Below are 14,522 nucleotides of genomic sequence, written 5' to 3'. Positions count from 1 at the left end.
AGAGGTGAGATGACATTTGACACTGACCTGGATGCCACCTATCGAGTGTAGAGCACTGTGGATAGACTGGGTCACTATGGCTCGAACATCCTGGGTGAAAAAGGCAGGAAATCATTATCAACACACTCCAACAAACTGAAATGAGTAAACCATCAGAAAAATTTGTGCATTTCAAACAACCAAGCTCATATATTCCAAAAGTAATACAAAAATGCTTACATTACAACCAACTCTGTCTGACTGAAAATATAATAAAATTGTCATTGACAACCTTTATTTTGAATTTTGCCACACTGCAAAATTGCTTTCAGGAACCTTACAAGTTATAACAAAACAAGGTCAAAGATAAGAAGGTAGTACAAATAATGCAAACATAACAACAGCAGCTTTGTTGATTGTCTGTTTGTTTGTTTGTTTCTTCCTTTGTTCTTGTTTGTCTGTTCATTCATTCCTTCATTAACTCGTTTATTCAGTCATTCCTTCATCAATCTCCCACTCACCAGCACGACCTTGGACGCAGTGCTGACGGCCAGCATCAGTGCGTGGGGGGAGTGCACGAAGAAGGACGGGTTTCCACGCGGTGATGACTCCAGACAGAGCTGCGCGTCCGTGGCCTTGGGGTTGTAGGTGAACACGATACAGGAGGACAGCTTTCCATCATACAGACACTGCAGAGGGAGAGGATTTCAATAATAAAACATAAATGGATGGTCAGGATCTGTCAAGCTCTATCATTTCTGAGTTTGCTAGAAATTTACATCAGAAGACTTCAAGTACACATGCCAACCTACTGAACTGTTTGTCACAAAAAAGTTGTTGCCATTTGTCAACAAACACGCATGGAGCAACATTCCCAACTACAAGTACTAACACTATACTAATCATTTAAAAAAGCAGAATTCTTTATTCTATTGTATGTTCCTATAGAATGCATGAGACATTGAAAAATAAACATTTCTGGTCCTGTGTTCTTACCTTTTTGTGGGTTTCTGAGAGTAGCAAGTCACTCTCTGACTCAAACCTGAACTGGTTCTGGGGAGGAAGAAGTGCAGATATTCTTATCAAAATCTACCAAATAGAAAATATAAGGAGTTAAGAGGCTCTGTCTGTAAAAACCAAGCATAGGGTGGCCAAACTCAAAAAATCGATTTTTCTTAAATTTTGTGTGGTGGTAGGGTCTTGGTCCAAACCTACAAAAATGGCAAAGTTTTAGATCTGCGGTCACCAGTTGCCATGGCAACGGCCATTTTTTCAAAATGGCGGATTTTCACCAAGGGAAGGCATGGTCGCGTCCAAAGTAGACCTTCTTTGGACTCCTGTAGCCCCCACAAATTAACAGATATTTTATCGATTCTCGCATATGTTATTACCCATATTCTAATGAACAAAATGATATATAGTGATTCTCAAAATGTTTTTGTAGTCAGGTGCAGCAGATGTTTGAAAATGATGTGTTTTCGAGAATTTCCAAAATTGGCAAAAATCCATTTTTTGACCATTTTTATTGACCATTAGCTCATTATCAGGCAAATCAATTTGCTTGATTTTCGGCACAGTTATAGTTTGAACCTTTGTATACATCATATGTAAAAATGAATTTGGGCCTTTAACGTATCGGACCGTGGTGGCCCCCAGAGTAAACCAATATTTCCATTTCAAGAAAATCGTAACCATAGAATTATTCCTGGAAAAACAGTCATAGATTACCAAAAATGAATCTCATTATCATTGTATGTAACAGAGGAACTTACCTATCACTTATAAAAGCAGGGTTGTTTTAGATTTTTTTATAATTGCCTTTAAAATGATTTTTTTGAGTTTTTTTGGTCATTTTTAGACCAAAAAATGTATATTTTGGCCCCAGCACCCTGGTATTACAACCAAATGACCTGAAATTTGGTATGGGAATGTCCTGGACATGTACACACATGGGTTGATAACTGGTTTGCCATATGATAGAACAAAATGCTGAATTTTGTGACTTATTTAGGGCATTTTCGGCCCCAAAACTACATTTTTGGCCCCAGTACCCTGGTTTTACAACCAAATGACCTGAAATTTGGTATAGGAATGCCCTGGACACATGCGCACATGGATTCAATAACACTTTTGGCATACTGTTCAATAAAATGCAAAATTTTGTGATTTTCGGTTTATTTTTTTCCCAAAAAAGTACATTTTTGGCTCCCCTACCCTGGTTTTACAACTGAATGACCTGGAATTCGGTATAGCAATGCCCTGAACATATGCACACATGGATTCAATAACATGTTTACATACAGTACAACAAAATGCTTAATTTTGAGATTTATTTTACAAAAAAGGCATTTTTTTGCTCTTGTTCCTTGGTTTTCCAAGTAAATAACCGTTAAAAAATCGGTATACAAATGTAGAATCGCCTTTGAAATGGCTTTTATAACCCGTTTTTGCATACAGTGCAACAAAACGCTTAATGTTGTAATTTTTGGTCATTGTTTTACCCAAAGTACATTTCTGGCTCCTTTTTGTAATTTTTGGCCCCAAAAGTACATTTTTGGCCCATTAAACCCTGGTTTTACAAGTAAATGAAATTCGGTATAAAAATGCCCTGGACACATGTACACATAGAGTCGATAATGATTTTGGCATACTGTGCAACAAAATGCTTAATTTTGGTCATTTTTTTTACTAAAAAAAAAGGTACATTTTTGGCTCCTGTACCCTGGCTTTACCATTGAATGACCTGCATTTGGTATTGGAATGCCCTGGACATATGCGCTGATGGATCCAATAACAACACGTTTGGCATACAATACAACAAAATGCTTAATTTGTTATTTTGGGCCATTTTTTTAAAACAAAAAAGTGCTTTTTTGGCTCTTGTAGCCTGGTTTCACAACTAAAAAAATTTAGACGACTTGAACTTTGGTATAGGAATGCCCTGGACATATGCGCACATATGTCCAGGGCATGCTTGTCATACAGTACAGCGAAATGCTGAATTTTGTGTGTGTGTTTTGCCATTTTTTTTACAAAAAAAAAATATTTTGGCTCCTGTAACCTGTTTTTCCAATTAAATAATCTGAAATTCGGTATGGGAGTGCCCTGGACACTTTAATAACACTTTTTGGCAATTTACTTTTTACAAAGACACGTCATCTTTTAACATCTGCTGCACCTCACTACAAAAACATTTCGAGTATAACTTTATATCACTTTTCTTATTAGAATATGGGTAATAACATATACGGGAATCAATAGAATATCTCTTACTTTGTGGGGGTTATTGGAGTCCAGGTGGTAATTTGCCTGTAATGCCTAATAGGGAATAGGAGCTAGAAATGTACTTTGGGTAAAGCAATAACCACAAATTACAACATTAAGCGTTTTGTTGCACTGTATGCAAAAACGGGTTATATAAGCCATTTCCAATGCGCTCCTATACCAATTTTTTACCGGTTATTTACTGGTTATTTACCAGGGAACAGGAGCAAGAAAATGACTTTTATTTTGTAAAAAAAACTGGCAAAAATCTCAAAATTAAGCATTTTGTTGTACTGTATGTAAAACATGTTATTGAATCCATGTGTGCATATGTTCAGGGCATTGCTATACCGAATTCCAGGTCATTCAGTTGTAAAACCAGGGTACTGGGGCCAAAAATGTAGTTTTGGGGCCGAAAATGCCCCAAATAAGTCACAAAATTCAGCATTTTGTTCTATCATATGGCAAACCAGTTATCAACCCATGTGTGTACATGTCCAGGACATTCCCATACCAAATTTCAGGTCATTTGGTTGTATTACCAGGGTGCTGGGGCCAAAATATACATTTTTTGGTCTAAAAATGACCAAAAAAACTCAAAAAAATCATTTTAAAGGCAATTATAAAAAAATCTAAAACAACCCTGCTTTTATAAGTGATAGGTAAGTTCCTCTGTTACATAAAATGATAACGAGATTCATTTCTGGTAAGCTATGACTGTTTTTCCAGGAATAATTCTATGGTTACGATTTTCTTGAAATGGAAATATTGGTTTACTCTGGGGGCCACCACGGTTCGATACGTTAAAGGCCCAAATTCATTTTTACATATGATGTATACAAAAGTTCAAACTATAACTGTGCCGAAAATCAAGCAAATTGATTTGCCTGATAATGAGCTAATGGTCAATAAAAATGGTCAAAAAATGGATTTTTGCCAATTTTGGAAATTCACGAAAACACATCATTTTTAAACATCTACTGCACCTGACTACAAAAACATTTTGAGCATCACTATATATCATATTGTTCATTAGAATATGGGTAATAACATATGCGAGAATTGATAAAATATCTGTTAATTTGTGGGGGCTACAGGAGTCCAAAGAAGGCCTATTTTGGACGCGACCAAGGCCTTCCCTTGGTGAAAATCCGCCATTTTGAAAAATGGCCGTTGCCATGGCAACCGGTGACCGCAGATCTAAAACTTTGCCATTTTTGTAGGTTTGGACCAAGGCCCTACCACCACACAAAATTTAAGGAAAATCGATTTTTTGAGTTTGGCCAACTTTTTCTGATTTTGCTTGGTTTTTACAGACATCAGCTCTTAATCATTAAAATGGCACAAAGTTGGTAATATCATGGGTCATAGCAACAAGTCAATGGTGGAAATTGATAGACCAAGATGATGTAGCAGAGTATCACTTTATTCTTCTCAGTCCTGTGTTAATATCTGAGACATGCTAACTCACCATGTATCCAGGTCCTAACTGATAGATAGCTGAGACCTGGTGAGCACTCAGTACCTCCCCAAACACGTACACAGCTCCCATCTGCCCACAGAACACACGGTCCGCATCCGCTGTCTCCGACGAACCCAGGAAACACTTGTCAAACGTCTACAGGAAATGCAAGAGACAGCAATATGAAACAGTGAAGAAGTCTAGGTCTTCATGTCTAAGTTTCTGCACATATACATTTAGCGTGATAAAGTAAATGAGCATGTAAAAAGGTCCCAACAATAGTCAGTAGTCGTTGTTTTCAAAAGTCCTATTGAAACTGGGAGTAGGAAGGAGAATACTGTAAATGCAGAAATGTTTGTGGTGGTTTTATGTTAGAGGTTTTTGTGTTGCCAATTCACCGCGAACTTAAAACCACCGCAAACAGTATGTGACTACACTTGATGGCGCTACTGTGAACACAAAACAACTACGAACACTCCATCTTCTCTACCGCAAATTTGAATCCCCACGAACTTAAATGCAGTTACAGCAGTGCACTTTTCACAATCCTTTTGTCTTTCTTATTGTTAATTAGCATAGTTAACTCTCTGTATGTACAAAAGTACAAAATGTAGATGTATAAAAACATGAAGTAATTTTGTGTGTGATTTTATCAATGTATTTTCTTAAATCATCTGATAGTGAATGACAGCATAGTTTCAGCACCAAGGAAAGATACCACAAAACATAGAAACAGAAACACTGACTTCTGTTTATGCTTGTGTATTAGGCAATACCCATATTGTATTCTTGCCAACACTTCCATATTTGTCCGCACCCCTTCCCTCCCAGTGGTAAATAACAACGGGCTCTATTCCAATCCGTCCTGGAAGCCACTGGCTTACAAAAATCCATTATTAAGCATATCATGAAGTAAGGTCACACTTTGCCCTTTCCATAGTGTCAGGGACGCCATTGTAAATTGTCTGAGTTAGCTCAGAAATGCTATTTGTAGTCTGGCCTTTATTCCCGCTGCCCTCTTGCTTCTGACATTTCCATTGGGTGAACAATTACACATGCAGAGGGGGGATGTAAGTGGTAATTCCCTGAAGGCTACCAGGATGGTTCTTCTGTCTACCTAAGCAATAACATGCAATCCTAGCAGGGGACAGTCCATTAATGGTAGTGGTGGGTAGTTTTGCAGACATTCTAGCAATCCATTTCCTGCTTAGCTGGTTGTGCAGAGATTTTGAACTTTTCCTTTCAACTCTCTATTGCACATGTTGCCCATGTAAAATCCTCCCCCCCCCCCTTATGATTATTTGTCTCCCTAAGCAATAACATGCAATCCTAGTAGGGGACAGTCCAATAATGGTAGTGGAGGGTAGTTTTGCAGACATTATTCCAACAATATATCAAATGTTAAACCTGTTGTGCAGAGATTTTGAACTTTCCCTGTCACCTCTCTAGTGTAGTTGTTGTTCATGTAGCTCTATGATAAAATCTGACTTCCCCCCTTTTATGATCATTCTTGGTCTGTGCCAAAACCACACATTAACATCATTACACCATCCACAAAACCTGGGTCTCAGCAATTCAGAGTAAACTACATTCATCCCATGCCCTTTAAGGGTATTAACTGGATGCTTACTTGCAGGTTTTCCCATTAAAACACTGTTAAGCTGGTTCTCCTCATGAGAACAGCATACTCAAGTACAATTGAATGTACTGCCTATCAAAACCATTACGATTTACAAATATATCTGGATATACTTCCAAGGTACAAGGTACTTCCAAGGTAGAAAGATGATGAAGCAACCACATTTTTAGACACAAAACCATCAAGTTGCCTTTAAAATGGCAGTCTTTTAGTATCTATATGCTGATAAGTCCTTAATATATATCAAGTCCTTACGCTTGCGGCTATTATATGTGGGTAACAATGTTTGTTCAGGTTAATAGGGCATCTGTCAGCTAACGTCCAAATCATCCCGCTAACGAGGTGTCTCATTAGTATGAACCTATCCAGCCTCATCTTAATAAACCTTAAGTTAATGGCACAGGCAGTGTGGAGTTTCACACCAGGAAGCCTTCCTGTACCAGGATATACTGACTGTTCCCAAAAGGTAGCGGCTGTGGAGTGCTGAGGGGAATGATATTTCCCACTTTGTACCATTATTCCATTGATTTTTCATTCCCGAGGTGCAGTAAGTAGGTTAATCAGCATTATATGGCTGTATATCATCTGAATTACATGTGTGGCCTTGGTAGCTGTGAAGTTAACTGCCTCAGGTTTATAAAAATGGCAGGGTGTACAATACAGTGGATCAGACATGTTGGGTCCAATATCTAGCCAAGTGATTACAAAATATATCTGTCAAATGTTTAAAACATGCACCTGGGCTACATTCAAAAATTTTACAACTGATAACTTCATGCCTTTTGAGTCTAAAATTATTTGACATTTACAAAATATCTAATCTTGTCTAAAACTCAACATGGCAAACACATTTTGAGAAACTATGTAAAGACTTGATCTTGCAGATCAAAATTCTGATATCATCCAACTTTTTTCTTGTCCTTCATGGTAAGCCTTTTTAACCAAAAAATTATCATACAGACATAGACATGTATTGCTACATAGTCCTGATGATAAATTCAGCTTGGCAATATTGCAATCGAGGTACCCGCCATATCATTACTTGCTATATTGATGCTATATTGACGTTATCATGTCCAATCCAAACAGCAGTGACAGATGCAAATTCTCATTGGGATGTAATCAGTTAGATGCTTCTGTGGTATTCTCTGGGCAGGGACAGGGGATCCCAGCTGTCTCATGCAATAACCCAGGACAACGCCTGCAATTTTCCATCTCACAAACCCATGGAAAATCAATCAGGCATCGCACATGTCATGTTAATGGATGCTGTACCCCAGGATTACATAGTTATACATTGGGGGGGATTGGAGATTTGAGTGAAGTTTTAAATGAAAAAGTGAAGAATTTTGCAATGATGGTGATGAAATGTGATGTCATTGGGAGTTATCTAATGACATCATTTTGGCGTGTAACACGGAGGTATCAAGCTCGATGAGATTTCATAAAGTCAGATTGGATGTAATATTGATGTCATAAAGGTTTTATTTCAGGGTCGTTTCGATGTGACAATTTTCTTGGGTGCCCTACAGTTGGCATACAGATAGAAGCTGTGCCAAAGGTATAAATAGACACTATTTCTCACTGTTCATAGCAGATATTATGAAGGTTAACTTGGGGATTATAGTTTGTCAGTCTGGATGATGCTATAGAAAAATGGTAACATTACAGGTGCCAAATATTGTCCAACTTTGGGTACAGCTCATTTTTGTCTGTCTTGTTTGGTTAAGCCAAAGACAAAAGACTTGATGAGTTAAATGATATATTGAATTAGTGCAGCCTTATCTTACAAATTACTACATAAACATCTGTTCAGTTAGTCCTTTTACATTCATACCTCTCAAAGGATCAGGCACTCATTTTCATAAAAATTACCAAAGCAATATAAAATCAATTGTAATCCTATTATCTTAAAAGCATTCTTTAAATAAGATTCTCCAAACATTGATCCCTACTTAATTAGACTTACATCATTTCAAGCATATGTTTGTGAATTAAGGGGCTTATTTAGATTTAGTAAAATATCTGTGATGGCTTCTTATCAAACACTATTAATATAACATATTAAGAAAATGTGTTTTCTATGATATCATGAATACCAATAGATCAGACAAAGGACATTAATAAAGCTCTCTATTATGCAAGGAAAGTGGGGAAAGTATTTTTGTTATCTAGAACTTTGTTGAAAAGTATTTAATAGTTCTAAACGAAAATACCCTTTGTGTATTCTGTAGAACACAGCTGTACATGTGAATAATGATATGTTTCTAACATTGTTCCAGTAAGTTCATGTATCTACATGTAGTACTGTAACATGTACTTACATCGCTAGTGTTGACGTGCCAGGCCATATCGCCAAATGACACCAGCTTCCCGTTCACGTAGCACTTCAGTTCACTATTTCTCCAGCGGTTATAGATGTGTGCGATGGTCACCATGTACCACTGTGTAGAAAAATAATTAAAAAATAGCATGATGCATTAACAGGGAAATAAACTTAAGACGTCATCTACAACAAGGCTTTACAGCCATACTTCAATAGAGAGGGGAGTGCCATAAACTTTCCACAACTTATGATCCACTGCTCACCAAGTCACATGTCTTATCTGCATAACATGTCACAGAAGCAGTGGATTACTCCTACCTTGACAAAGGCTAGACATGATCAGTCAAAAATTTGGATGAGTCCAAATTATTGTGTTGGCAGTTAAAGTTCAGCTTTGATCCAGAATGACACAGTTACATTCCATTAGGACACAATCTACAGTCATCTCATCAGTCCAATTAAAGAACTCATCTATATTTGACACACAAAATAAGCAATGTCTGACCATGCAGTATACATGAATAATGCAGAGTTTCATAGCCTGGTTAATGCACAAGATGCTTCATTCAATGCACAGAAGTTATTGTGCAGCAACATTGCAGGGTCAAAACTCATATGTTACTTTTATCTGATACATGACAAGACCTTTCTGTCCGCATCATAGCCTTACAAAATGGTGATTGCAGCATAGAAAATATGTTTCATACGGATTGCCTTATGACCAAACTAAAAAAAATGTTGGCTAACATATAGGCATGATGCACTAACTATATGACCTGCTTTCTAAAACAGAAAGATGTATACTTCACTGATTTTCTTAAAAGGACAAAAAGGTTCTAAGGGGAATTCCAAATCAGAAGACATATTCTTGACCTTTTATTGATCTTTGTCCTACTTTCTAAATCATTGGTATTCTTAATGAATCTAGTACCGCAAGCAATGTGCAAGAATCTATGTAACACTGAGGAAACCACTACTGGCAGATTACTGGCATAAAAGTTTCATGGGGGTCAACCAATGTAGAACAATCAAAACATGCCTGTGGTAAAGAAATAATGTATAAAACACAGACATGTTGTCAATAATCTGATGATTAAAATTGGTTTATTGTAAGTGAAAATGCAATAAGTGGTTATGATATACATGCATGTCTTCTCTTACCTTCTCTGTTTTACCTACAAATTCAGTGACCTTGAGTAAATTCTAGCTAAATTGTGCTAGCAAACGTTCCAACTAAAGTCCCTCAACCCGTAACGGTTGTGTTATGAATGTTGTTTTGCAAATGGAGAGACTATTTGAACCCTTCACCTTCAGAAGAATAATTTGACTTGGTAAGAAGTGTCTGGGAATCTTCAGGGATCCTTCATGATTCATAAGTAACCTGTGTTGGGGCTGAGCCAATTGTTACAGCTGCAGCAGAGGAAAAAAATTCTAATGGCCCCACAAAGTCTGTTTCAACCTTTGACATACAAAGGGTGAATCAATGACCCAAACCTGGCACCCATTCAAAGACAATCCAGTTTAATAAGGTGAAGGATGGGTCAGGATTAAATTGTATCTTCTGCCACTTTCTGGAATGGCCCACCACATTTCTATCTTGAACTTCTAAGACTGACCTTTCTTGGCTGAAAGTCGTACTTCACACAGTGCTGGAAACCTTTGCCCTTGGCCTTCAGAGCTGTGACAATCAGGCACGAGCCGACAAAGTGCGCCGAATATCCCACCCCTTTACTGGTACGGAAACTGGAAGAGAAAGCAGACGATATAAAGTCTGTATAACAGTATGTTTCAGTAACAAATTATAAGTTTCTTTCTTGTAAGTCAAATTTCTGCCATCAAGCTAAGACTTTAAAGCTGTGCTTATTTGTTGTTTTTACACAGCCCTTTTCAATATCATAATACAAATACAACGTGTAACTAGCAAAATGTGCACTGCAACATCATTATTGTACACAAATATCACAATTTGACATGTCACATAGTGATAAAACTTACCAGTAAAGGTACGGTCTCTCCCTGTCCACGTTTATGGTATTAAGCGGATCCATGCGAAACCAGCTGTTAAACGTGAAGCCGCTTTGGTATGGCCACTTGGCCAGTGGTGGCAGGGCAATGGCCTAATAATGACAAACGCAAGTAAAGACCATAAAAAAACGATGATGACACCATCAACTACAGTGAGTACATCACCATTCAAATAAAACTTTGCTAGAAATTTGTGAGCAAATGCAGAGAAGTTTCCTCTGCCTCTTCACAAATTTTCAGCATCCCCCATTTTGAATGCTTCACCATTGCCATAGGATTATCATATCCAAATGACTGCAAAAAAGCTACCCAAGCAGTCACTATTCTAGGGAGTAAAATGCTTCAAGGAACTTTATTGATGTCTTTCATAACGATATGTTATGAGAAACTATAAATACACAAATCCTAAGGTTCCATACCCAAAGTGACAGTAATAAGAACAAAATCACAAGCACTAACATATAAAGTTCCTACTTACAGAGCCATGTCTCCCGGTGAAGTTGAAGAAAGTGTCCGGTCCGTGTCTCTGTGGCATCTGCCTCAGCACCTTCAGCAGTTTGACTGCATGTACGGGCTAGATGAATACAGAAAAGAGTCACAACGTCAACTTAATAAAACACTTAATGAAAATAATTAAGGAAGCAGTCTGGATAAGGAAGTCAACCCCAGTGACGAACTGGGGCGAGGGGGGATACAAGCTTAGTCACTTTGGGATTGTGTTTTTGCTGCAAAAGCGCCACCTACATCGGCTACATATAGCGATGAGAAGCAGAACTCCAGTTAGAAGCTCTGAGGAATGTGTCTGAGAGACATCAAAATGTACTACTAAGCAGTAAAAGAATTAATGAAACACTGTTATTAAGATCATCTACACAAACATTGGAAGCTACTGTAAATGCGCATATCAGGAGACTTATCTACATTATGTTGTATTTAGCCCTGGCATTTCTACGGTTAAACATGTGTGTGTACAGGCCAACTAAGACATTCACCAGCAAGTTACAAATCATGACTGCAGAAAATTATAACTCAGCTCACCCAAGTGCCCTTGTCTCCCTTCAGCATACCAAACAGTATCTTGAGCTCCTTGACTGTGATGCTGTAACTGGCCAGCACACCCAGCAGGTCTACCAACAGGTCTGTAGGGAGGGAGGGAGGGGCAAAGTGGAGGTCAACATATTCATGATCAAGGTCAAATGTGTTCCCAGGATTCATTTCTGGTGCTCACAATTTCTGCACTTGATTTTTCATGGGACCGAGTGTCAGATGTTTGAACCTCAGGGGATAACGTTACCAGGTACAAAATTTAACATGACGAATTCCACTTTTATGACTTTCATAGTTGTTGTTTTTTCAGGCTGAGAGGTGCAGGGCAACCGTGTTGGCATTCAGTAACTATATCAATCTGAAACTTTCTTACAGTGTTGAAAATTGAGGTGACTGTTACAACAAAGCTTTGGTCAATTATCTAACAACCAACTTTAAGTTCCTTGCTTTGCATACAAAAAAGACTGTTGAGGTGACTATGCTTCTGCCTTTAAGGCTAATTGTTAATTCACAGTGATGTCAAAAGTGGATCTCACTTAATTAGAGGATAATTAGGTAATTATGTCTCGAATGCACTGCCAAGCTGCCATTTAGTCCTCCTAATTGAGTCACCTTTATACATAATGCATTATAATGACAGTTTCTTACTACATGAGAATGGACACAAATTTAGGCTTAAGTGCTCAGTAACCATGTTAGTCAGTGTTGACAATGTTATCACCAGTTTTGAAAAGATAATTACAAATGACGACCGATAATATGCTATTCAACGATGAAAGGAGACCAAGTACTTGTATATTCACAAAGCAAACAATATTACATTGTAGTCAGTTTTTCCTACAGTTTTGATATTCAAGAGGAACCTTACCCTGAACCCAGATAGTGAAGAACAGATGTACCTTGTACCAGCAATATGTAGAAGATCGTTATCTTTTACATTAGTGCTCCAGTGATTTATATATGATGAGAGACCTTGAACCCAAATTATCCTTAAGCACTCAGAGGATACCATGCCACATCACAGGGGAGGAAAAAATTGTCTCACTTACTAATTCCAGACAAGAGGCAAAAAGCGTCTTTATATTTCCCACAATGCACCTGTGACCCTCAGACTACAGGTTGACATTACCCATTTGCTGAACTCTTGAGAAAGAAGGCTGATTTTGATTACAAGTATAAATATATCATGCCACTCTTCTATACCTCTCATGTTAGAGCCAAGCTGTACAACTTCCAGCTTCATTGCACCCCATCTGTTGCTTTGTGTGAGGACGTCAAAATATACAAGCCATTGATTTGTTTGACTTACATGTACATGTACAACCCTCACTGACAAACATGCAAAAATGATTTCGTTGTCAATCTTGTCATCAATAATGAAGAGTTTATTCAATAGTAGCTCTTTTTTAATATTTGTGGAATAAACAATGTGTGTTGACAGTTAAAAAATCTACTCCGATTCTACCTTTCAAAACATTACAATGATTTGGATACTCCCAATTCCTGCAACTCACTGACTTACGAAGATGCTGCTTTTTACAATACTTTTTTTTGCAGATTGTCAGAAAGCTGATGTGGTATAAGAGATGTTCAAAAACAGAAATATTGACTTAAGAAGTTGATACTCTTCCCTCCTGTATCTTTGATGTCCACAATGCCAAAGACTGAGTTTGAACTCCACCGGAAGTTGCCTATGCTAAACAGGACACTGCGGAAAATGACAAAAGAGCAGAGGAACATGTCTACGTACAGAACTTGTCCTCACCTGCTATCATGTCGTCGGTGCTGGGCAGCTTCTGTAGGATCTTCTCGATGAGATGGACCTCCGTACAGGCCTGGAGGTTCCTGGTGCTCTTCCTCAGGATGGCGTTAAACATGCTCCAGATCTCAGCCTGCAGAGGTATCAAATACATCTGAGTATAGTAGTACTAACTGCACTATTGTTGGGACTCGAGCACTCATATGTTTGTTACTGTTATAAAGTTGTACACCGGATTACAGCAAAAGGGAGAATCAAACTTACATAAGACGCAGGCATGAAATTTAGGAGTGGGAGATATACATATAGTATTTAGTGTTGTTAGAGAAATCAAAACATGGCTGGCAATTCTTTTTTCCACCTGCTTTATAATTTTCATGCACAAGTTGCAATTGACTCATCTACAAAATACAAGACATTTCATGTACTTTACTTGTTTAGTTGAATACACGTGATGAATGATTAGTTGAAATCTATTCAATGAAATACATCTGTCATTTTTCAATTTAGAAAGTATTCTGGTCTTGATAACCGATGCCAAAGAGTGATCACAAGTCTTGACATTGGAGCCAACATGAGAACTTGGTAATAGCTATGCTGCAAAGACGACACATGGAAAGCCTGATATTTACTGCACAATCATAATGCCAGACTGACTTACAATGTAATAACAAGACCACAGCACTATGTCACATGACCTTACAGATCCATAACATTGAACAACAAAGTCTCTACGAGGAAGCAGTAAGGAAGCAGACTGAAGCCCTTTGTATTTCAAGAGGTGAGAGTACAGAATTCAAAGGTTATAGAATAGTTGTGCTCTCTATAAAAACATTTGTGATAGCAAGAAAAACCCTTCAAATGGTAGAGTGCACATAATAAACAGTATTCTCAAAACATCAGAACATCATTAATCAAAGTTAACATTGATCTTTCCACCCTTGAAATATAGATCCTCATTTTCATCAATGCTGAATATACAGTCCACAGAAATTTCATAGGTCACAACAGATTAAGATTG

At 37.8% G+C, this 14,522-nt stretch overlaps 1 protein-coding gene across 10 annotated transcripts in view; it reads right to left on the bottom strand.

The window, feature by feature from the left end:
* LOC118420303 (neurobeachin-like) overlaps positions 1-14,522 on the bottom strand; it is a 152,046-nt gene that overhangs the window by 110,747 nt on the left and 26,777 nt on the right. For 7 of the 10 annotated variants that reach the window (XM_035827043.1, XM_035827042.1, XM_035827039.1 and 4 more), the window contains exons 3-12: positions 13,493-13,634; positions 11,734-11,834; positions 11,174-11,269; positions 10,666-10,787; positions 10,287-10,413; positions 8,669-8,788; positions 4,715-4,861; positions 976-1,032; positions 501-668; positions 28-90 (exon numbers count right to left, since the gene is read on the bottom strand). In XM_035827043.1, the coding sequence (XP_035682936.1) occupies positions 28-90; positions 501-668; positions 976-1,032; positions 4,715-4,861; positions 8,669-8,788; positions 10,287-10,413; positions 10,666-10,787; positions 11,174-11,269; positions 11,734-11,834; positions 13,493-13,634 (1,143 nt within the window). The remainder of the gene's footprint in view (positions 1-27; positions 91-500; positions 669-975; positions 1,033-4,714; positions 4,862-8,668; positions 8,789-10,286; positions 10,414-10,665; positions 10,788-11,173; positions 11,270-11,733; positions 11,835-13,492; positions 13,635-14,522) is intronic. The other 3 variants (XM_035827048.1, XM_035827040.1, XM_035827049.1) reach the window with 1 other exon arrangement.

The sequence above is a fragment of the Branchiostoma floridae genome, chromosome 7 (genome assembly GCF_000003815.2).
Source record: "Branchiostoma floridae strain S238N-H82 chromosome 7, Bfl_VNyyK, whole genome shotgun sequence".
NCBI lineage: Eukaryota > Metazoa > Chordata > Leptocardii > Amphioxiformes > Branchiostomatidae > Branchiostoma > Branchiostoma floridae.
Note: the sequence above shows the minus strand (reverse complement) of the source record. Positions and strands in the feature narration are given on the sequence as shown.